General features: G+C 40.2%; 1 protein-coding gene across 2 annotated transcripts in view; it reads left to right on the top strand.

Annotated features, from left to right (window-relative positions):
• The window catches only part of DRC1 (dynein regulatory complex subunit 1), a 2270880-nt gene that overhangs the window by 386341 nt on the left and 1858981 nt on the right, over nucleotides 1–25558 (top strand). Inside the window, exon 1 of one of the 2 annotated variants that reach the window (XM_044062853.1) lies at nucleotides 20998–21234. The exons of the other annotated variant lie outside the window; for it this stretch is intronic. Within the exon in view, the coding sequence (XP_043918788.1) occupies nucleotides 21154–21234 (81 nt within the window). The 5' untranslated portion in view covers nucleotides 20998–21153. Of the gene's footprint in view, nucleotides 1–20997; nucleotides 21235–25558 lie in introns of those variants that run through there. 2 annotated transcript variants of the gene reach the window in all.

Here is a 25558-nt window from a genome sequence, read left to right as displayed (position 1 = left end):
ATGTATTTGTGTTTTGTGGGAGGAGGAGAGGGTTGTCTGTGTACATGAGGCAATTGTAACATTGCCTCAATATTCCCAGGTTCACCAGCTGAGCAGGAGAGGACACTAGCAACTGATCCCTCGACATGCTAGAAGGACTAGACAAAAAAACTTTAAAAGAGATTCCGGGGGACATGGGTGACCGAGAAATGGGCTTTGCCTTTTTGGGGTGCTATCTATAAGAGTGCCGTATCAAGGTAATAAGTACTGTAGGAGCAAGTGCTAGGTTTAACAGATAGAGAAAAGTCTACTTGGAGTCAAGTAGAGATGATCTTTTTAGGTATTAGAGAAAGTGCTAGTAACAGGGATGCTTAAAGGTAAGATTGAAAAGAATGCACTCTGCAGTGTGCACTAGAGAAGTTAGATATGAAAGTAGGTAACTTGAGTTTTACCTGTTTAAAAAGTTAAGGTTTAGTGGAGAGTTACTATTTTTAAAACAGCAAGATGGACTGAAAGGGGTGGTTACTTTTGTATTTTGGTACTATGAAATACTGTAGGATGGCCAATAAATTTAAATAATTGAAGGGGTGGGATTTCAAAAGTGATGGTTTTGTGATTACTCACATAAGCCAGTGAAAGTAGAGAGAAATGAGATATATGGTCAGATTAACATAAGAGGCGGGCAACTAGAAAGACAGTGGTATTTAACAAGACAACTTAAATGGGTGGGAGGGAAAAATTCTGCCTGACTCAGAACAGAGAGAGCTGTGGTCTCTTTTGAAGTTTTAATATGCTGTTAAAACAGAATGCAAGCAAAACACAAGGTAAAGAAAACAAACTACAGTATTCAAAATATAGAAAGGCAATACAGAAATACAAAAAATAACAGCAAACTAACCTTTCCTTCACAGCAAAGTGTAGCAGAGTCTGGATGAGCCTTTCTGGTAAAGCCAGTACTAGCCAGTTAGTGAAATTTATCCGTAAACACAAAAATCTAGTGGCCTTCACTGTTGAGTTTCTGTTTTCACACTGGGAGAGCTAGAGTTAAGCTGTTACTTAATGTGCAGCCACCTTGTAAGTCCTAAAATTCAAAATTGTTGATTTTAAAATTTGTGCCACTTACTGTGATCACAAGCAGCTTTCCGAAACTCCTGCCATTGTGGCTGCTGTAGGTGAACTTTTCCCTGTATTTTCCATCTGTGTATCATCCTCTACTTTGGCCTCCTAGCTTTATTTTGACATATATCTGTATAAATCAGACTTTTCTTCCCTTTTTCACCCGAGCTCATTTGTCCCACAACCCCCCCCCCCTCTGTCGAAGTTTGTTTATCCCATATGTGTAAGCCAACCCATTCTTGTGCTCCCATTCCAAATTCCTGTTGGAGATGGGATATGGGTTTCAACTTAATTTTGCCAGCTGGCATAATGATTTAGGTTTTTGCCTCCCATGCACAAGGTACAAGGTTTGATCCTAACTTCCAGCCAATGCCTGTATGGAGTTTGCATGTTGTCTGTCTGTCTGTCTCTGTGGGGTTCTTGCCACCTCCCAAAAAACATGGTGAGTGTTTCCATCTCAAACTCCAAGAATGGAGTAATGGGCAGCAACACAGCACAGACTCTAGATGGTGCCCTATAGGGGAAGAGTTGTGTAGACTAAATGCTTTGGGCATCTACTGTGGTGCATGGTATCCTCAAGATAGGAGAATGTGGATCACAGACTGCCTGCCTTGTCAGGGCTAGACACTTAACGGTGTAAAATATGTCTGTAGTTGAAAGGGGTGGCTGATCTAAGAAACAAATCTCATGGATCAGTGACGAGTAAACCTTATCTTTCAAATTCTTTGGTATTATTATTATTAGATCAGTTCTGTAAGTACATCTAGCCATTCATTTGTGCTCATCTAGGCTCTTACAAGGGACTTTTTTATAGGTCTCCTGTATCCCATACAGTCTGTCTACCATTTTGACTAAAACTAAGTTGAAATCCTATAAGAAGACACTGAAAACAAGACTGGCTGCAGATATTATGCCAGGTATCAAAAAAACCCTCTAAAAAGTCAGTTATCATCACTGGGGCTTAGGTATTTCCTATGTAGCATTCTTCAGTATTGATCATTCCCTCCCATATTAATCACTTACCTTTACCGCTGCTTGTCAAGCCACTACCTTTAAGGAACTATGAAACATAAGGAGCATCCCTCTTTTTTGCCACTTGGTATATGATCAGAGTATAAAAGACTGTATTGCCGGGTCCTGAACTTATTTTCCTTCCTTATTTTAAGTTTTGTTTCTTGTAGTCCTGCAATCATAGTCTCCCCACTTTTAATCCCCTGCAATATTCTGGAACATCTGATGGGATGATAACCCCCCCCCCCCACACACACACACACACACACACACACACACACACACATCCCAGGATACTAATTTAATACTCTCAGTAGGATCTAATGTACGAGACCTTCACTGGGGGTTTCTCAACTGTTTTTTCAACTGCTGAGTTCCCCTTTCACCTCATGTGAAGCCACGGCCTAGGAAAATAACTCTCTTTTGTTTACAGATAGAATATATCCATATCTCAACCCCACCTCAGGCACTAGAATGCATCACTAAACATAAACAGAAAAGAAGTACTCTTCTCCTGGCTGTTATCATCACTAGACACTGCTACAGCTAGGTTTCACCTGTTTATGACAGAAATTTAAACACATTGGCATTATAAACTACACTAATCCATTGGAATTTACTTGTGTTCACAAAATATAATTTAAATTAAACAGCATTATTCAAAATTTCTGAACATCATGTAATGTATAAAACAGGTTTATATAAAGGTGGTGACACACTTACCCTTCCTTCATATGTTCATTTGTAGTGGCATACTGTCAATCTGAGTGAGTCATACATAAAATAGGAAGAGAATTATGTTCTATAACAGACCCCATTTTATCTAAAAAGAATAAAGAGGCCACCATCAACATCTTTAACATGAAAGTGAACAAAGCAATTAAGTAGTTACATCTTAAACAGCATGATATTTGACCTCAAGTCCATTCAACAGTTTCGCTCCCAGATTAAACAGCACATCATTGTAAAAGTAGCTATGCTTCCTACCAAAACAAGAAAAATTAGCTGGAAGGCCACTAGTTATGGTCAGGACCAAATAAAGTACTTCCTGTTCCAGTCAAAGTATAAACGGAATTCGTATGGACTCCATGCTGCCCCTTCCTAGTTCCAGCTGCGCATTTCTCCCTTAGTGTGGCAGATCCATTATCTGTTACACTTCTATCCATCCTGTGTAGTCCTGCCATAGTCAACTGCCAATGGTCCTGGAGACCCGGAGACAGTCTCCAACCATGATTTTCTAGTCGAAGGGGTCACCTTCTCTGATGGTGAGTCAAATAAGATGATTTTACAAGATTCCATTGGGCCTTGTTTGGACTGTTTCCTTTAGACACGTGTTCTGTATTCTTTTTCCTGAAATTATTACGTTTACCCTTTAACACCTGTGGAGAATGTCTCCCCCTGCAGTCTAGACTGGCGCAAGTGATTCCCCTTCCACACTTGGTGGCAACATCTAAGGTCTGTTTTTTCTTATTGAGGCTTGTTGTTTTCCTTGGGGACTGAGATCTATGGCGTTTAGCTCAGGACATCTGTAACTCCATCTGTTTGTCTGACGAGTGCTTGTCATCGTTTACCTCTTCCACACATCCCTCTGGTATGCTTAATTGATTAATATACTGTTCTGCCTCCCACAGGCACTTCAATTGCATTTTTCTTCCATTCTTTTCAGCTACCAACTTGGCTGGGTATTTTAGACTCACCTTGTATCCTAGAGCCAGCAATGCATTTCTGTGGGCAGTAATGCCTGACATTGCTTGTATAGCTTTATGGAGTTGATCAGCAGAAATTTAAAAACATGTCTGCTCTACTGCACCCCTCTCCCCCACCTGCTGCTCTGTATAATCCATTCATGGGTACGAGCAGATAGGAAGGCTATTAGTGCATGCCTGCAGGTATTTTTACTCTGTTGCCCAGTCCAAATACAATGTAATCTGTCCATTGATGGACTCAGAAATTTAGGTAGTTGGATGACCCTTTATAGAATGAAATCCACAAATGAATAGAGGTCCTTACCTGCCACTGACTTAGGTATCCCCTTGAGTCTTAACATTAGTCCTGCAGCTACTGTTCTCTTTATCATCCAGGTTAGTTGCCTGACTGTGTATTTCTTCCCATAGCTCTTGAATCTCAGTGGAATTGGACTGTGCTGAGTCCTGCAGTGTTTTGACTGCTTCCTTCAGTGCTGCCATTTCAGACTCGAGCTGTTCAGTCATTTTATGATAGCCAGTTCCTTTAAACTTGGCTGAGGAATTGTTTCATTTGCCCTCTGTCTTCTGTGCCTCTACTTGTGTTTGTGCGCGTGTGCATGTATTTGTGTCTCCCTCTCTCTTTCTCTATATATGCCTTTAGGTGAGGCAAAAAAAAAGACAAATGAAGAAGAAACCTAATAACTATTCATTACCACTAAATAAGCAGCAGTTATATTTTGTTTAAGTAAAGAATTCATTCACCATTACTTCTTTTAAGATGGTTGGTATTCTACCAAAAGTTCGTCGAAACTTCAGTCCATTGAATGGCAACTGATTGAGTGCATCTTGTCGATCAGCAGCCAGTCGAGAAAAAAGAAATCACAAGAACAAGCCTTTGTTTTTGCAAGGGGAAAATCCCCACTGTGCTACCCACACCCCTGCTAATTTTATGTATGTATATATACAGACTTTGAGCCCGGTGGGGGTGCTGTGGTAGCGTTGTCGCCTCACAGTAAGATGCTGTCCGGTTCGATTCTCAGCTAGAGCGTCTTCTGCGTGGAGACGTGCGTGAATGGGCATACCTTCGTTGAAGGTTGTGCGTCAGGACTGGTAACTTGGCACGTAAAAATCAACTTCCAATCATTAGTGGACCGGAGTTCCTCTGTGGCGACCCCTAACCGGGAAAAGCCGAAAGACACAACAACATGTACAGACTTTGAGATTGCCACAAGGTACCAAAATGAGACCAGTAACCAAATTCAAGGTACCATCCGACCAGAAGCCAGCCAGAAGCCTTTTAAAAGCAATTTAATATGTGCACAAAACACAAAGTAAACACATAAACGCAGACACATAAAATACAGTGTTTTCATTTCAAACACTTCATCAGATGTGGTTCTAAGGTAAATTGACAGGTTAAATATCTTGCTAACTGTTCACTAGCAAGATATTTAACCTGTCAATTTATCTTAGAACCACATATGATGAAGTGTTTGAAATGAAAATGCTATATTTTAAGTGTCTGCGTTTATGTGTTTACTTTGTGTTTTGTGCAGATATTAAATTGGTTTTAAAAGGCTTCCGGCTGGCTTCTGGTCTATTGGTACCTTGGATTTAGTTATTGGACTTTGAGATTGCACTACGGTGGAGAAAGGGCAAATTCCCAATCCCCAATGTACCACAGTCTTGCACAGAACAACTGCTGGTACCTTTGATCAGCTGATTTTGCCTGCATTTTTTTAGTTTTACAAGTTGCCATTTGACAACTTGTCATCAACATACATATATATATGTATATATATATATATAAAAATCTGAATATCACAGTTTAGGCTCATTGTAGCTCAGATATATTTTTCTTACATTTTTGTAATGGTTATTGGTAAAAGAAATCAAATTTTGTCAAAACTCTGAACTAGGTGTAATATAGCAGTTTAATGTCTTTCTATTCTAATGTTGTAGTATTCTTTACATGAAGGAATTCTCCTCCATGGGCGACTCGACGTCTGGCCAGTATGCAAGAACCTTTAAGTACTGCTAGTACATGAGATGTCACATGGATGGCTAAGGAGAATGTGGGCCATAAAAGTGACATCTGCCCTTACAATCCTCAGAACTTCTCTGCCGCAGTCCGAATGCCATCTTAAATTGTCGGATCTATTCACCCGAGTTATTTGCTGTTGGTCTACTTTTCAGATAAGTGCCCTGGTTTTTTTTTGTTTGTTTCATTTGTTACTGCTTTTTGTTGTGAGGGTTTCATGTCATCCAATAGATGCAAGTGTCAGTGTGAAAGACTGATTCCACACAAAGATAGCTACGATCAGTGTCTTTTTTGTTTGGGACCTATGCACAACTGTACTTCTTGCTATATTTGCCAGGCCTTTGTCCCTAAGACTGTATGTAGCTGTCTTTCATCCTTTAACATTTATTTAGAAAATCAGTGATTGAAGTGATTAGCTAGGGACGTCATGAAGGGAAGGTATGGGACTTCTATCAAGCCTGTATTGAGGAAGAAGGCAAAGAAGTCGGTGTCTGAATCTTCAGCTGCACCTTTTACCTCTGACGTCTTTCTCGAGGTCGATGAAGACCAGGAGGTCTGTCTGGAGGTTGGCTTGGCTTCTTCAGTGGGTACTGCATCAGATGTCATCAAGGAATCCACCTTAAGTATGTCCTTGGGGGCCATACAGACATCTGCATCGGACAGTCAGAGGAGAACCAAGGCTCGTTGTTTTGGAAGGTCCTAGGGGATCCCTCAGATGTCAGGGAGGATATTCCAACTAATAATGAGTGCAGGTTTACACTGGATCCCTCCATTTTCCATGAGGCTGATGTCAGATTAAAAAAGAAGCAGAAAACCAAGTACATTTCTGCACCTAAGATTCAGCAATTAGATTGGGAAACTTTTTTTCAAGGCTTGCTTAGTGCACTAATGGCACTTAAGCCTTCTTCAGCTGATCCTGTTTTTCCTTTAACTTTTTCCTCACTGAGAGTTAGGGTGCTAGAATCTTTTGAAGCTGAATCTTTGGCCTATTCCACTCAAATTCCATCCCCCCATGCACTTTTCCCCTGAGGAAGAGTCAAATGGCGCATAGTCACCAGTGGAAGAGATCACATTTGTGGAAATCTTAGCTAAAATGAGGGAATTCTTTAACTTGGACTGCTCTTAGGTTTCTGAGGTGCAGAAAAGATATTATGATCCTTCACAAATGGATTCTTCTTCCCCTTCTTCTGTACCTCCAGTCTTACTAGCCTTTTTGGATGCTTTTTCTTCAGCATCTAAGGTCCCAGACTCTTAGGCTCCTGCCCCTAAAAGGCCTGATTGATTTTATAAAGTTCCAGAAGATTGTAAATTTCTGTACAGATGTCGCACTTGCAGTGGTTTCCATTGCTTCTGACAAAACATCCAGACTTTTGCTCCACCAAACTTCTCCCTTCTGATAAGGAGAGCAAGACTTTGGAAAGAATAGGGAAAAAACATTATACTTTTGGCACCGTAGCTTTCTGTCGTATGAATTACCAAACCCGTATGACCAGAAGATATGCTTTGGCTGTTCTTTCTCAAGCAGTTTCTCACCTCCTAGACTCTGATGTCTCTTTTAGGAGCTTCTTCTTGGTGGCTCATCACTCCATTAATGCAGCTATGATGCATCAAAAGCATCTTCCAGGGCAGTTGCCTCTGGCTCTGGTCTTAAGAGATATCCATGGCTGAGGGTTCAACCACTTCCAGATGATATCAAAGCAAAATTAATGGATGCTGAATTAGCAGTGCTTTCTTTGGGGCTGCTGTTGCAGATTTGTTTAAATCTTTGCAGGAGAAAGGCAAGGGACTACAGGGCATAAAACATATTTTTGTTTTGCCCACTCCCAAGTTTCAGAGGAATTTATCCCTCAAAGACTTCCTTTGTTAGGAAACAAACTTGCCTGCCCACTTACAAAAGCAAGAAAGGAGGTAAGAGAGCTATTCAGTCTAAGCCCCTCTCAGCCCAGTCCTGCCCAGAAGCAGCCCTTTTCAGACAAGCCAAGCAGTCTGTGACTACCACACTCATCTCAGTCTTGTTCCTCTTTTTCTACTTCTTTCTCTGTCTCTTCCCATTTGGGAAACTATTACTCAAGACTCATGGGTTCTTTCTGTTATCAAACAAGGGTAATTCATGGACTAGAAAACTCTTCCTCCTTTCATGGGCATTCCACGACCACCTCAAGATCAACTGCATCTATTTCCACAGGTGCTTCAGGAGTTGCTTCATCAGGGAACACTTCAAGAAGTCCCTGCTCCCCTCAGGGGAAGAAGTTTTTACTCAGGAAAGACGGCCCATGGAGACTCATTCTGGATCTTTTTCACCTCAATACTTTTCTGAAAGTTCCTACCTTCCACATCCTGTCCTTGCAAACCTTGTTTCCTCTTATTCTTCATCAGGCTTACATGGCATCTCTGGACATCAAGGGTGCTTATTTTCACATTCCCAATCATCCCCTTTACAGGAAATTTTTATGTTTCTCTATTGCTTCCTTGCACTTTCAGTTCTCAGTTTTACCCTTAGGTCTTTCCACTGCCCCAAGTGTATTCACAAAGTGCCTCGCTCCAGTCATTGCTTATTGCAAACTTCAGGGCATCCAAGTTTACCCTTACCTGGACGATCTTCTATGTCTAGCTCCTTGTCCAGAGACCCTAGAACAAAGTCTACAGTTCACTATTTATCTTCTGTAAAAGTTGGGTTTCACAGTAAATTTCAAAAAGTCCTTTCTTTTCCCCCTCACAGGACAACATATTTCTGGGGTGCAGGTTGCAAACAGATATCATCATCTCTGCCTTTGCAAAAGGTTCAGTCTCTCATTTCCCACTTCTAGAGTCTTCTCCCTCTTCCTTCTCTTTCAGCCAGGGAGTTTCCCAGGCTCCTGGGTTTCATGACATACACAATTTCCATGCTACCTCTGGCCAAACTTCACATGAAAAAATTTCAGTGGCACCATGCACATTCACTGTATAGGTTCATAGGTGTTTACTAGGCTAATGACCACAAGGGCCTTTTTAAGCCTAATCATGCATCCCAAATCTCTGACAAGTTCAGCTACCCTTGATGAGTCTAAGCATGGGCCTGGGAGTTTGTCGTTCCTTTTCTTCCTTGTCTCAGAAAGGGACTCCTTTGGTGGATTCAGCCGATGTCCCTGAATCCAGGCCTTCCTTTGCATCCTCCTCTTCCCACTCAAGAGTTGTTTACAGACGCATCCCACCTAGGATGGGGAGCAACCTTTGCTTCCATGAAGGTACAGGGCCTTTGGTCTCTTCTCAAAAAGAGGACAGTATCAACATCAAAAAGATTAGAGCTCTCATTTTAGCTCTTCAAGCTTTCCATCCAGGACCTCTAAAACTGTTTACAGACAACACCACAGTTCTGTGGTATGTAAACAAACGAGGAAGTCATACTTTCTGTGCAGGTTAGCTCTCGTGGCTTGGGAACTGGCAGTTCAGTACCAGGTGACTCTTCAGGGAGTTTATATTTCCTGCAGTCAGAATTCTGTAGCAGACAGTCTGAGTAGGTTCATGACTTAATCCCATGAATGGATGCTTCACATGGATGTGTTTCTGGATATTGTCCACCAGTTGGGTACTCCTCAAGTAGCTCTATCTACCTACCCTCTGAACAGACAACTTCCTCAATTTTGTGACAGAATCCCAGGTCCTCTGGTTTGGAAGGTGGACACCTGATCAATTTCTTGGAGGGGGGGGTGTTTCTGTATGCATTTCCCCCCTTTCCTCTCATTCAGAAAGTCCTGTTCAGGATTCAGCAGAACAAACCAGAAATCTTGCTGGTGACTCTCTTTTGGCCAAGACAGCATTAGTTCCCTCTTCTTCTGCATTTTGCCAAGGGCAGTCATTACAAGTTAACTCACAAGGTGGACCTTCTCACACTGGACAAAGGATCTCTTATCCATCCACATCTTTCAACTCTAAGTCTGACTCTGTGGGTGATATGCTTCTGATTCCTTTCAGAGACCTTTTTTTCTGATGAAGTGCTTAGAGTACTGCAGGAGGCCATAAAAAGCAATATTAGAAAATCATACATGTCTAAATGGAAGAGGTTTTCTATTGGTGTCATTCACACAACCTAGATCCACTGTCTGTGGATGTTCCATTGGTTCTTTCATACTTTTGTGAGTTGCTCAAGGATGGTTTGGCCTATTCCTCAATGAAGGTTAATTTGTCAGCCATCTCTTCCTGTCTGTCTTTTTCTCCTCCTTTGGCTTCTACTTTAGAGATTAAACTGTTTCTCAAAGGTGTCCTGGGCACTAGACCTCTCAGGAAACCTGTACCTCCTCCTTGGGATTTGAACTTTTGTTTTGGGGAAGTTGACTGTGGCTCCATTTGAGCCTGCAGCCGCAGCTTCCTTGCAACACTGTATCTGTTACTAGCTTTGATTTCTGCCAGAAGGGTTTCTGAGATTCAAGCCTTAATGGCTTCCCCACCTTTTCTGATTTTCCATAAGGACAGGGTCTCTTTGCGTACTAAACCTTCCTTTATGTCCAAGGTTGTGAATGAGTTGTCTCTTAATCTATTCATTTGCTCACCTTCTTTCTTTCTCCACAATCCTCTAGTTAGAAGATTTTGCACACCTTGGATGTGCATAGACAACTCAGGTTTTATTTGGATAAAACCAAAGCTATCAGTAAATCTGATCAGCTTTTTGTTTCTTTTCATCCCTGGGCTCTTGGATTGTCTGTTTCCAAGCAGTCTATTTCATCTTGGACTTCAAAGGCTTTTTCCTTCACTTATATTTTTCATGGGAAAGCCTCCCTTTTCGTGTTGAGGCTCATTTTACTAGAGTTGTGGTTTCTTCATGTGCTTTCTTTAGGGGTTTGGATACTAATTCCATTTTAGAAGCAGCCGCTTGTACTTCTGTACATACCTTTGTCAAGCATTACAAATTGGATGGCATCCCCAGATCTAGAGCTGGTTTTGCTAGAGACATTCTTCATGGTTTTTTAGAGAACTCTTCTAGTCCTTCCTCATCTCAGGTTTCCTCCTAAGCTTTGGTACTCTCCCTCATGTAAAGAATACTGCAACATTAGTCTAGAAGGACATAGAATAGCTGTGCAAAATCTTACCATAACCATAGATGTCCTGTTCTATGTTGCAGTATTCTGTCCCTCCCTCCTTCCCCCCTGGTTCTTGCTTTTGTTCTGGATGTCTCATGACCTTATTGTTTTCCTTAGGGTGGTGTTCCTCCTGGGGCATTTAATTCTGAGGATTGTACGTGTAGACATCACTTTTATTGACAATGTTCTCCTTAGCCATTTGTGTGACATCTCATGTTCTGGCAGTACTTAAAAGCTCTTGTATACTGTTCGGACATTGAGTCACCCATGGTGGATTCCCTCATGTAAAGAATACTGCAACACAGAAGAGAAGGACATCTATGATCATGGTAAGATTTTACACAACTATTCTTTATTAACTCAATAAGAACACATGGTTAGCTTAGTTCACACTTAACATAATATTTCCAGTCTTTCTATCCAATTTCCCTTACCTTTAACACTTGGTACTAGCTTTCATATAACACACAATAAAATACTCCACTTTGGTTAAAGAACAATTTCTGATACATTTCTTAGTCAACCAAGTTTTTTTTTTCCAAGCAACTTAAAGCAATATTGACTGGTATTGTATTTCAGTTGCTCAGTCAGCATATAACAACTCCCAATTGGTCCAGGACTTTCCAGATGCCTATACATCTGTCTGTTATTCAGGTTCTGGTCTCCTTGGCCCCATTCTTTTCTCTTTCTCTAGGCTAATGTCTCTGTTATACCTTCTGTCCACTGAGAGAAAAAAAATGCCCCAGTGCTTTAAGTATACACACTAACATTAGAGGAAGTTATCTCTGTAATTCCATCACTTTCTCCTTAGCATAGAAACATCCCCTATCCTTTTTTCATGTTTGAGAGACACCTTATAGACTGCCTTTGTTCTTCACATGTAGCTCCCTGGAGACTCCTTTTCAAAACCTTTTCTAGAACCATACCTCAGGAATCTGACTTCCTCAAGAGGTAGTGTCCATGATATATGAAACAGCTGTTCTGTGTTTGTTGCTATGGATTGTTCTCCTGCCTGATTTGCCTGCCTACTTCCAAATTATGAACCTATGAACCTATTAGAAACTCTGTATTACCCCCCCCCCTCTCTCAGGTGTTTGCTCATCTGCTTTAGACTTAGAAACTCTGGTTTTCTCTTCTGTAACACATCTTCAGGTAAAGACAGCCCAAACTGATGTATAAATAGCATCCACAACCCACAATAAGCATTGTGCTCCGCAGCAATCCATGTGCCACAAAATGTGTGTGTGTGTGTGTAAGATTTATATCAGTACATCAAGCTGAACATCCACTAACCACCATATACCACTGGAAGACAAACTATTGAAAAGACACAAAACCATTGAAACTACAGAGACAATATTTTTACAGGCAGGCAATCCCCCCTCAGCTTTATATATACTAATTCTGAGATTGCATAACAGCAGAGAAAAGGGTTAACTCACTTACCCACTGTGTCATGAAAGCAGCTACCATCTGTACTGGTGATCTTCGTACAATACAGACCTGAAACCGACAATGAAGTTGACACTGCAAGCAACCATAAATTAAGTAGACACAGCATTCTTAAATTCATCTACCTAATCTTACCTTTCAGTATATGCATTACTAAAAACACATTTGCAGTGGGGCAAGACCCTCCTGTACCCCCAAACCCGTGCTTACTATATATACCAACTTCAAGATCATACAACAATGAGGGAAGGGCAACTTTTCAGTCCTGCTGTACTGTAATATCCCATACAAAGCAGCTGTCAAGTGGAAAAACAAAGGATAAACAATATTTACTCTTTTGTATTAAAACTCTCTATCAAAACTCTTACCAAAAATAACAATGCAAACCATTCCTTCACTGAATCCATTTCCCTGTCAACTACCCTCACCTTCACACTTAAGCCCACTCCCACCACTTATATAAGATCTCTCTTATCTAAGCTCAAACCTTGCTCTCCATTCACAGATAACCTTCCACCACAATTCCAGCTACATTGCCTACCCCGTCTCCATTCTCATAAATTGCTCCATTCTTGAAAATACTGTACCCAAAATTTGGAAAAAAATCTATGTCATTCCCCTTTACAAAGTTGGGAACTCCACAGATCCCTCCAACTATCATCTCATTGCAATCCTACCCCCTCTCTCCAAAATAATGGAAAAATGCATACATAAACAAATACTTAAACACCTTCTACAAGAAAACCTCCTAACTCCCACACAACATGGCTTCCGTCCCCACCATAGCACTGCTACCGCTCTCATTACTTTCACACAGACCATTGCCAAAGCACGGGATGGAAATAAACTAGTCTCCTCTCTTTTCCTTGATTTATCTAAAGCTTTTGATACTGTCTCTTTTACTCTGCTTCTATCTCAACTCAAACATCTCAGTCTCTCTCAGTGTACTTTACTTTGGTTCAACAGCTACCTCTCTGATAGATTTCAGTCTGTTAGATGGCTATCAGCCTCCTCTCCTTTCCTTCCTGTTCATAGCAGTGTATCCCAAGGTTCCAGTCTCAGCCCCGTCCTTTTCAACAGCTTCACAAATAATCTATAGACATCTTGCCCCCACTCCTCCTTACTTTGGTTCAACAGCTACCTCTCTGATAGCCATCTAACAGACTGAAATCTATCAGCCTCCTCGCCTTTCCTTCCTGTTCATACCAGTATACCCCAAGGTTCCATTCTCAGCCACCTCCTTTTCAACATCTTCATAAATAATCTATACACATCTTGCCCCCTTGCCTCCTCTCCTCCCCTTATACAGTATGTTTACAATTCTACCGTCATGTCTTGCTCTGATAATCTCCCTCACCTCACCTTCTGTCACTTACCCAAGGCTCTCTCCTGTCTGTGGAAGAATGGCTAGCTAGCGATGAACTTCTACTTAATCCATAGAAGTCAAAACTTCTGCTTTTCCTCCCAAAATCTCTACAGCACTGTAAAAACTCCTTTTTAGTCACATCTCTCGATAACACCACTATCTCTGTAGAAACCCATACTAAACTCTTTGGCATTTATATTGACGATCAACTAAAATTTGATGTTCACATTCACCAGTCTATCAAAAAATACACCAAAAACTAGACCTATTAAATAAGAATAAAAAATACCTGATGATGGATACAAAATGCTTTTCTGTTGCCTACACTATTCTATGCAGCACCTATAATCTCTAATCTCCAGTCTAACCTCATGACCAAACTTGAATCCACCTACAATAAAATTGCTAGGTTTATAGGTTTATAGATTAGTACTAAGTTAACTGCCTTTGCGAGCCATTTTAAGCCTAGCCAATTATCCCTTGTGAGACTCAAACCCTGCACTTTGTGTTGGAAAGGCAAACACCTTAAACATTAGGCCACCCTCCCACCAAATGTTATTCTCCCTGGTGATACTATGAATTACTAGTTCATAGGTTAGTACTAGGCTAACTGCCCTTGCGAGCCATTTTAAGCCTAGCCCAGTTCAGTTATCCCTTGTGAGACTCAAACCCTGCACCTTGTGTTTCTAAGGCAAACACCTTAACCATTAGGCCACCCTCCCAACCAGGTTTGCAGCAAATCTCCCCTACCACTCCCATCATTGCACTGCCCTAAAAATCCTGCAATGGCCTAAACTACATAACCAACTTCTACTTTCACAGCTCCATCTCACCCACTCATTACTAACTAATGCCTCCTGCTGCCCCACTCTCTATACTCTAATCTCCCCCTATGGCCCCAAACGTTATCTCCTAAGTACAAGCCAGAATCTCCTGGAAGTAGATAAGCCCAACAGGCAAATTGGTAAACTTCTGTGTTTTCACAAAGTTGCCTGCTCCTGGAATAAACTCCCAAAGACCTTAGAGTGATCACTGACACACGCTCAAGGGTGCCCGCAACTGGCTGGCTGAGAAATTAATTTAAAAAAAAAAAAAAAACTTCTTTTTGTTTTTTTTTTTAAGGGCATCCCTCTTTAAGAACACCCTTTGCATCTCGTCCAGTCGCACAGACGCAACAGGTGTTCTGACCTGTTTTGTCTTCTGTGTCAGTTTACGTCTTCATCTTTTGCACGCCTACTGGGAATTTGAATTCCAATCCAGAGGATGTTTTGACTGCGAACACGCCAGACGAATATAGAAGTGAGAGGTAGGTGTGTGTGTGTGTGTGTGTGTGTGTGTGTGTGTGTGTGTGTGTGTGTGTGTGTGTGTGTGTGTGTGTGTGTGTGTGTGTGTGTGAGTGACAGTACTCCATATAATGAAACATTCAGAATCTCGAACATGTTTAACACCAGCAGTAGCTGTTGAGACTTTGGATCTAATAAGACAGGAAGGATAAAACAGTGTAAGTAGTTTTATTTACAGAAGATTGGAAGCAGGAATGTGTCTACAACAAGAGAATAAGGTTTATAAGAAAGGTTACAGGCAGCAATTCAGTGTACATGAAATTCCAGTTAATGAGTAAGCTATTAAGTGGTGTTAATCAGGAGTAGTTAGTTGGTCCTGTGTGGAGCTAGTTTGACATACTGCTTTAATTGCTGTAGAATTATTATTATTATTATTATTATATTTTTTTTCTGAGAAGCATTTGAAGTGCTTGGTGAGTTTATGCATAGTACTAAAAATAGTCTTGTTTATTTTAGTGTTCAGAGTTAGGCTGAGTGCATTACCAAACTATTGTGCGAGATTATGTCTTTTTCCTTCTGGCTTCTTATGGAATATGGAGAGGGACCCAATTTGTAGATGTATATTTTGAATGCGTTAGAATTTTTGTAGTTTATGTGATCTCGACATTCGATTCTGTTTGTACTGTCTCTAATAAAGCCTTCCTTGAAAAAATAAAAACACTCAGTGGACAGTGATTTACCCAGTGCAGTTAAGTACTGCATTACATAAAGACTACTTAATCTCCCCATAGTCCATTCATTGCTATCTTTGTATCATGTCATGGAATCCTTGCTAATGTGTTCATCCAACAAGTCAAGCAATCCAGTGCAACTATTTGAAAATGATTCATTTTCCAATGTATACTGGTAACAAAGATGGGTGAAATAAGGCTTCATTTCTGTGGTTTATTACCATTTCACTGTGTTCTGACTTTCTTAACAGAACTGGTTCATTTAACTTTAAACTGCAGGCCATGTACCTAGCCATTAGGAACCATGGGATCACTGTGTATGTGAGACAACCGTTAGCTATTTTGGGCTTTTGCTCCTTTCCTTGCTGTTATGTGATCCTGCTATTTGCATGTATATATTAGAGGAGTGTGGATTGCTTAACAGTATGTGTTGTGGGTGCAGTGGGTGAGTCTGCCCCTACAAAAACAGTTATTTTTATGTGTGCAAGTAGGTTTAAGTATAAAGTGCTCTAAATTATTTTGGTAGGTATTCTTTTTTTTTGTAAGCAACTGTGTGTCTATCATACATTGTGGAATGAAATTATTTATACAAAGTATATGGGATATCCATTGGTATTTTCTCAGCTTTATCAGCTGGTGTAGTATTTCTTTGGGTCTATATCATATGAGCGAATCCCACAAATTGCGAACACTCATAATATTGAACATACCGGACCTCAAACTTCCTATTGTGGGGGGCTGCACCTCCCACACCCCCCGCTAAATATATATTGCAACTCTGAGATCACACTACAGTGAGGAAAGGGCAAATATCCCATTCTTCACTGTACTGCGATCTCAGAAAAAGCACTTCGAGGTCCGGTACGTTTGATATTATGAGCGTTTGCAATTTGTGCAATTCTCTCATATGATATAAACCCTATGTCTTTCACTGTATGCAAATTGTTTTGCTCTCTATATGCAAATCTCAATCATAATTAAGGAAATACTAAGGGACTATCCCCACCGGCACAAGGAGTTAATTGGCACAATTAGTAGAGGCTAGTGGTATGGGAATGCAGTAGTGATATCCAGAAATGAATATCAATGCTGCATTTCTGGTCATGGCTCAAGTGCTTAGTTTGTGGTAATTCAGATCTAGCAACTCGTTACATGCTACACTCTCAGCGCAGTAGTGTTTTGTGATGAGGGGTACCACTTTAGGAAACTCCACATAATGCCAGGTATGGTTCTTGTATGAATTCCTACATCTTCAAAGTTTTGTTTCCATTTTTTATGATGTTGTCTTGTAATTCTAATTTATATTAGATTCCTTCATCTGAGGGATTAGCAGTATCCCTATGTCAAATGAAAAGAAAATAATGTACTGTAATTTTTAATGCTACCGCATATAAACAATATAAATATCACATGTATTTGCTCATATACATATATGGTTTTAATCAACAAGAGCAGACACTGATATGAGCGAATGCTTTTTAATGCTGTAAAAAAGGTAACATTCAAATGAAGGAACTTTCTTGTGTGAAATTACAATGCAGCAGGGTTAGGAAATCTGCCCTTACCCCACTGTTTTATGATCCTGCAGTTGCTATATACAGTTAGCAGGGGTAGTATGGGGTGCAGGGAGACTTGCCACCCTGAAAAAAACATTAGTTTTAGATTATGGAGTTTTTGATCATTTTAGATTGACTCCAAAATGATCATAGATTCATAAGTTCATAGGTTGGTACTAGGCTATCATCCCTAGGGCCTATACAAGCCTAGCCATAACAATTCCCTGGCTATTTCTTCCCACACTATTTACTTCCTGGACCTCTGTCTAGCAGGGCGACTGACATGATCCCCGGGGTGAATTTCCTTTCTCTCATCCAATTGCCAAGGTTCCTTTTGAAGAGGGCCAAAGAGGCGCTCTGCTTGACATGTATGGGCCGTCTACTCCAGAGTCTGGGGAGTCTTGGGTCAGGAACCTATCCCTCCAGCATGTTTTGTTTATTGTGATGACAAGGTTTAGATCCCTGGAGCATGTGGCTCTGAGGGATTGAGATTTCTTTAAGTTTAGCATGTCCAACAGCTTTGGGTTTGACATGGCCTTGTATGTTAAGCAGAGATCACCTCTGAGTAGACGATATGCGACAGAGTATAGCTGGAGTTTTTTAAGGCAGTCAGCATAGGGCATCTGCTTTAGGCATGTGATTCTTTTAGTGAGGTATTTCTGTGGCCTTTCCAGTTGTTGCAGATGTCTTGAGAGAGACATACCAAATGGGGCATTGTATTCTATAATGGGTCTAATGAGGGATGAGTATAGTGGGACAATGACCTCCTTTATTCTGGATGAAAAGCCCTTAGTGATGAGGTGTGCCACATAGAAGGATTTCCTGACTGGCGATGTGGTTATCGAAGGTGAGAGCACTGCCCACCTGTGTCCCTAAGTCTCTTATCACACTTTCGGTGTTTAGTGTACTGCCACCTATGTGGTAATTCACGGGTACATGTTTTTTTCCCAAAGGAGATAACTATACATTTCTAGGCATTGAGCTTGAGCCCATGGCTCTGGCACCAAGCATCTGTTTCTGTAAGGCCCTTTTGTAGAGTATCTCCATCATTTGGAGATTCAATAATGGCTCCCAGTTTGTAGTCATCTGCGAACTTTGTTAGCCAGAGTCCCTTAGTATTGGCCTGTATGTCAGAGAAGTAGATGCCAAACAAGAGTGGTCCCAGGACTGAACCCTGAGGTACTCCACTTGTCACTTGTTTGGAGCTGGAATTGGCGTCAGCTACTTTTACAGTGTGGGTTCTGTCAGTAAGCCAGTTGGCAACCCATCGAGTGACGTAGGGATCAATGCCCAGCTTAGTAAGTTTATCTATGATTCCAGAGTGGGGGATGGTGTCAAAGGCCTTGGCGAGGTCTAGATAGGCTGTGTGGACCACCTTACCCTTGTCCACGGCTCTGGTGACTGATTTGAAGAAGTCAGTCAAGTTCAGGAGACAAGATCGGCCCTTCACGAACCCAAACTTGGGTGGGGTCCAGTGTTTGTAGGTTGTCAATCTCTTTTTTTATAAGTTCCGTGATAATACTTTCCATGGACTTGCAGATCAGGCTTGTCAGACTGATGGGGTGGTAGTTCCCGGGATCCAAGTTGGATCCTCCCTTGTGGAGTGGGATACCTGTAGCAGTGCGCCACTCAGTGGGCAAGAAGAAAGTTAAGAAGTCCTTGGGTATCTGTCTCCATCACTGCCTCAGTCATTGGTGAGTGACTTCTTTGTGGCCAAAGCTGTTTCCTTGGATGATCCATCTTTTGCCTTCTGGTTCCTCTAGCTGCAGCTCTTCAGGAAGCCATTAATGACTGGGAGATTGACATATTCCCTGCAGCTATAGGGTTGATTCACTGGGCAAGGAAAAAACACTTTGGTTGACCTTCCAGGTATGAGTGGTTGAAGGTATACTGCTTAGCTGGGGTAAGGGACCTGATTCCCAGGCTAGTGCTCCTGTCATGAGTCAGTCCCGTTCCAGGGATTTCCCTAGGAAGAAAAAGCAGAAACTTAAAAATGTCTCTTCTGTGTCTGCTGTTGAGTCAGGTGTACTAATAGCACCATTTAAAAGAGGGAAAAACTTGGCTAGGCTTGTAAGGGCCTCAGGGCCATTAGCCTAGTAACCTCTTATGATCCTGTGAAGCTTGGTTGTAAGCAGTCTGCTGTCTAAAGACTGTGAAGATGCAGCCTGCACTTACAGACATTCCGTTGGCCTAAACAGAGCGAGAGAGAGAGTTTTTCTTTTTTTTTTTTCTTTTACGGACAATATGGCTCCTTGTTTGCATATATGCTTACAAAATCTTGCATGTTAAAGGTCAAAATAAAAACAATAAGTGATATAAATCCATGGAAGTATGACAGTATTTATGAAGTAATGTATGTATTGTGCTATTTTCTTTTCTTAAAAATGTTTATTGGTTGTGGAAAACTTTCATACCTCACAATTCAGATTTTTGTCTCATATTTTCAGTTTGTTTCTCATAAAATTGTGTTTTTTTGGCAAATCATTGAAGACTGAAGTCAGAAAATAATGGCAGGCATTTGAGTTTGACTTCATATCCTCAGAAAATGCATACTAATGCAAACTTTGTTGTTCTATGCACTTTCTAAGAGGGTCAGGGGATGTATGTGTGTGTCATACATATCAACTGTACAGATTTCCACAGAATGTCCAGACTTTTGCCTTATATTTTTGGTCTGTTCCTCATAAAAATTCAGTTTTTTTTTTTTTGACAAATCACTGGGATGAGCTAAGGATTAAAGTTACTAAATAATGACATGTATGTGTGTTCAGCTGTCCAGGTTTTTTCAGAATGTCCAGATTTCTGCCCCATATTCCTCCTGAGCTTTTCTCCCCGGGCCTCCACTGAAAAAGGGATTTTGCACAGATGGACTATCCCGGTTAACAAATGACAAATAAATAAAAAGTATTGAAGTTGCTAAATAATAACAGACATTTGAATTTTAGATGTCATATCCTTTAGAAAAATGCATACTAACACAAATCCTGTTGTTCTACAATTACTACATTCATGAGAGCAATATTTATAATCCATCCCTATTTATTTTAGACTTTGTCCAGATTTCTTGCACTAAGAGGTTGAGGTGTGCGTGAAATGCCTTATTTAGAGTTAGTAGGTGGAATTTAGTTTCACATACATTTTCAAGGAATTGTGAGCTTCAAGGGAAGAGATGTTTACTGTTGTTCATGCTAAGTCTGCTTAAAATGTGCAACTGTTTTGTTTAGCAAATGGTATCACTGTTGTGGTGTAGAATTTCAAAACAGTCTTAGTAGCACAGCAGGTAGCATACTTGCATCTTGATGTAGAGGGCTGTAGGTTCTACTCCCACCACATGTAGATTTGTATTTTAAGGGGGTGGAGTGCTGCAGTCCTGAGTATGTCCTCCTTTGGATGAGATGCCTAGTAACTATGAACCTGTGTTTCCGCTTGCCACTTATTCCTATTGCAGTATACAAGCTTAGCATTTTTTTTAAATGTAACATAGGCAAACCTCTCAATCATACCGAATTTCTCGGTAAATACCGAGTTTGAGGACAAAATATTGGGGTGCCACGAATTTACGAGTGGCCCCTTTAATTTCCGAATTTCGGCGGTCACTGTTTTTTTTTTTTTTTTTTTTTTTAGAATTTGCTCCTGACGTCACTGTCAAAAGGCAGGCAGACAACCTGATTGTCAGAATGCACAGCCAATGAGGCATTCATTCGTAGTGTGTTGCACTTCCTTTGATTTAACTTGCTCTGAAGGCGCCAATGCACCACGCGTTTTATTCAAGCACTAGTGAGTGCAGTAAAGTGATTTTATCTTTTTCTTCCTTCTTTTTGTCCAGAGTCAGGGTAAAACAAGATCATAAGGTTTAACAACATATATTGCCTTTGCCTTATGTGTGTGCGAGTCGAGAGCTATGAGAAACAAGCTGAAAAGGAAATGGGACTTTGGGCATGGCAGTCTGCGTGCAGACATGTAGGTATTGCCTTTAAGCTTTTCATTCTGCAGAGTGTATATTCCGTTATGCATTTGTGTCTTTTTTATGTTTAATTCCTGGCAAGTTGAAATGAGAAACAGGCTAATCATGCAGCAAAGCGGCATACAATAGAGTTTTTATGTACGAGAATGGCAGAAGCGTTGTGTATTTTATTTCAGTCAGTCCAGAGTAAAACAAGATGTAAGGATTAATATTTTCTTTGCCTTATGTGTGTGCGAGAGCCAAGAGAAACAAGCTGAAAAGGAAACGGCATGGCATTCTGCGTGCAGACGTATTTCTGTTTTTTTTTTTCTGTTTGAAGTCCTGGTAAGCTGAAATGAGAAACAGACAAAGGTGGCAGACAGTTGAAGTTCTTGTGTATGAGAAAGAATGGCAATTGTTTATTTTAGGTCAGTGAGGACTGCAAATGGGCGCTAGTTGAAAGCCGGGTCACAGGACGTCAGTACAGTCATTATGCTTGCTTGTCTGTTAGCTTATTTTAACTGTTCTTTAGATTTAATTTGATCTTTTGTTTAGACTTCAAGTTTCACCAAAGCAAAAAAGAAAAAATGCAATGCTTGTTACAGTAATGGGTGTGCGGGTGGCATGGAGTTTAAGAAAAGACATATCTACTAATTCTGGTGGTGCAGCAGCCGAAAGTGTATTGCTTTTTTCTGGTTAAGCAGTCCTTATGTGCGAGAACGGCAGTCTGCTGGAGACAGAAGTGCATTGCTTTTCCATTCTGTTAAGCTTAAATTGAGAAACTCCAGTCTGCAGAAGTGTATTGCTTTTCCTTTAAGCTGGAATAGGAAACACAGCAGCCTGCAGGAGTGTATTGCTTTTCTAGTAAGCTTCTAATTAAGAAACTGCAGTCTGCAGAAGTGTATTGCTTTTTCTGTTAAAAAAAAAAATCAGAAGCTTATGTGTGGTATTGCTTACTGCAGTGCTTTTTGCATTAGTGTATTGTAATTGTTTTTTCTGTTAAGCTTCTAATTCTTTAGGTGTGGTATTGCTTACTGCAAAAGTCAATTGCTTTGTGGTATTATTGCTTACTTCAGATTCACTAAATGATAGCCATTTATGTTTTAGTCATCCTATCTTTCAGGAAGTGCATGGTAACACAACACTTTATTCTAGCAACTTTTCTAGGATTATACAAGCAATGTTTAAAATGAAAATGTATCCCTAATTTTGGGTCTTTGCCCCCCCCCCCCATAAATTTTGGCTTTTGGATGTCTTGTGCTGCATAGTTTTTCACGGAGGCAAGTTTAGTGTTGCTTATATAAAGTCTGTTTGTGTTAGTAGCACAACAGGTAGAATACTTGATTTTAATGCAGAAGGCTGTGGCTTCTACTCCCACAGTATGTAGCTAGATTGCTGATACAGCTGTAGTGCTGCTGCTGTAGTCCTAAGAATATCCTTTTTGGTGGAGAATGGAGATACCTAGTAACTATGAACCTGTTATCAGTTTGCCATCCATTCCCTATTGCAATATTAATAGCTTATCATTTTTAATGCAACATAGGCAATTTATTCCTCAAGGGCAACAGGGACTTTATTTTTAGATGAAACAATGATATATAAAGTTGTTTGCTAATTGCTAGCAGCAAACTCTTCATTACTTACCGATCTCTCTAATGTGTAATTATTTAGATGACTTTTACTTCTGCAGAGATTGTGCATATTTACTATGGTGGATTGTGGAAGTTTGTAAGGCTTTTATGATGGAAATGTTCTGAAATGGGCAGTTTTGTCATTATTGGTTTACGCATTTTGTTTCACTGCTTATTGGAAAAATGTTCAAAACAAATTTAAAGCATATTCTAACAAGTGTGCTGTATTATGCAAGAAGCAAGGAATATAATTTAATACAATCGTGAAGGTGCATCAAAGAACACATGTATGTATTGCTTTCATGTGCAAGGAGTCTATGATTTGAAAACAGCCCAAAGATAATCTTTATCTTCCACTGGCCAGATGCATTTTCATTTTCTTTGAATATGAGTTTCAATGCTGTTTCAATGAATGAGTTTCAAGGGCAGAGAAGTTTTAATGCTAAGTCCATTTTCATTTGTCATTGTGAGACTGTATTGATTAATTTATTTAGCAGATGTCTGTTAGTGTTTGTGTTATAAAATGTAAATAAAAGTTTTAAATGAAATCAAATCATTGTAAAAGTAAAGCAGTATGCACGTTCCAGTGTTTATGGTAAATGGGGCGAAATAGCCATGTAATGGGGCATTGGAATGGCTGTGGGGGGAGGGCTGTGTATTGGGGGAGCCCATTCAACCATGGTTTTGTAATGGGGGAAGGGTGGAAAACTCTGACAGCCCCGTGGCCTGGGCAGCACAAACTCTAGCTATGCCACTGATCAGTAGGCCATGGAGAATGACTGACTTTTGGAGGTCCTAGCAAACTAAATATTCCTTTGCTAAGAATTAGAATGTTGCCTACCATACCATTAAATGCCCTACTTTTACCACAAAACCCAAGTGGGTCACCAGAAACAAAATCCTTAGGTTCATCTTCTCCCTTTACAGTGAAAATAATTGCTACACATTTAGAAAATAAATGGTTACCATTTACTACAGGGTCTGGGCCTGGCTGGGGCCATATTTTGGTTCTGTTCTTCAGTTTGCGTTTGAACGGCAATATCCCACAATTCCATTGGAGTGGGCGGAGTTGCATAATTATGTATGCAAATTTTATGTTAATCAGTGTACAGATTTGTACCTATTTTCATGGGCCTTTGTCCAGATTTTTGATGTTTCCAGGTTGAGAGGTATGAACATAGGCAATTTATTGTTTAAGGGCAGTAGGCACTGAATTTGTAGATGAAACACTGGAATATAAAGCTGTTTTTAGCAACAACCTCTCCATTAGTTTCAGATCTCTTTAATGTGAAATTATTCAGATGACTTTTACTTCTGCAGAGATTGTGCATATTGACTGATATTGGTAGATTGTAATGACAGACGTTTAAGTGGCCTTTTATGGTTGAAATGCTCTGAATTGGGCAATTTGTCATTATTGGTTCATATGTTTTGTTTCATTGCTTAATGGAAAAAATGTTAAAAACTATAAAACACACTCTAAGTGGTGCTGTATTAACAAGGGATATAATTCAGTTATTATATATTATAATTAATACAATCAGGAAGGTGAATCAAAGCAGTTATGCATGGTTCTGAAATGTGTGCAAAGGGCCTATGATTTGAAAACAGTCCAAATATGTAAACTTAACCTGCCATTGGCCAGATGCATTTTCTTTGAATGTGGGTTTAAATGCTGTTTCAGTGCATGCAAGTTTCAAAGGTAGAGAAGTTTTAATGCTAAGTCTGTTTTCATTGTAAGACTATTGCTTTGTTTAAGTTTAGCAAATGTCTATCAGTGTTTTTGTGCTATAAAATAGGAGGTTACTAAGCTATTGGCCCTGAGACCCTAAAATTTGAAATAAAAGTTCAAAATTAAAACCAAGTATCTGTAATCATTGTAGAAGTAATGCATAAAACAGTATGCACACAGAGAGTTTTGAACAGTGTTTATGGCAAGTGGGGAGAAATAGCCAAGTAATGGGATACTGGAATGGCTGCGTGTGTGTGTTGGGGGGGGGGGAGTTGAAGGGGGGGGTTGGGGGGGATGCTTTGAAGGGGGTGGGGTTGAGGCGGTGCTCCGGGTTTGCATCCCCCCCTGCAAAAAAATCCTGCAGGCTCCCTTGCACGCGCTGTTTTAAAGAAACAGTAAAAGATTATATACTTAATAAATGGACTTGCCACTGCCCCTCTCCAACTTGACCTCTTACTCCACAGTCCCTTTTTCTCCTACTTGCCCTCTCAGATAGATATTGTGTAATGTACATTTCACTTATTAACTGGATGAATATCTCCTAGAATGTTGTTATAAATATTTCTCTGTGTTGACTACTTTTTTTCTTATTGTTCTTAAGTCTTAATGTGTTTTCTGTTGCTCTTTTTGTATCTTTTTGTTGACATATCTGTATAAGTTTTTCTTTACATATTTGTAATCTCTTGGAGCTTTTCTCCTCGGTCTCTGCTGAAAAAGGGCTCTTTGCCCAGTCAGACTAACCCGGTTAACAATTGTCATATAAAATAAATACATTTTGAGCATTTGCTTTTATAGACTGCAACTATATATATATATATATATGTGTGTGTGTGTGTGTGTGTGTGTGTATGTGTATGTACAGTGGATATAAAAGGTGTACACACCCCTGTTAAAATGCCAGGTTTTTGTGATATAAAAAAATGAGACCACAATAAATCATTTCAAAACTTTTCCCACCTTTAATATGACTTATAACCT

The sequence above is a fragment of the Protopterus annectens genome, chromosome 2.part1 (genome assembly GCF_019279795.1).
Source record: "Protopterus annectens isolate FY-2018-M chromosome 2.part1, PAN1.0, whole genome shotgun sequence".
NCBI lineage: Eukaryota > Metazoa > Chordata > Ceratodontiformes > Protopteridae > Protopterus > Protopterus annectens.
The sequence above is the reverse complement of the archived record's forward strand: the minus strand, read 5'-3'. Positions and strand labels throughout refer to the sequence as shown.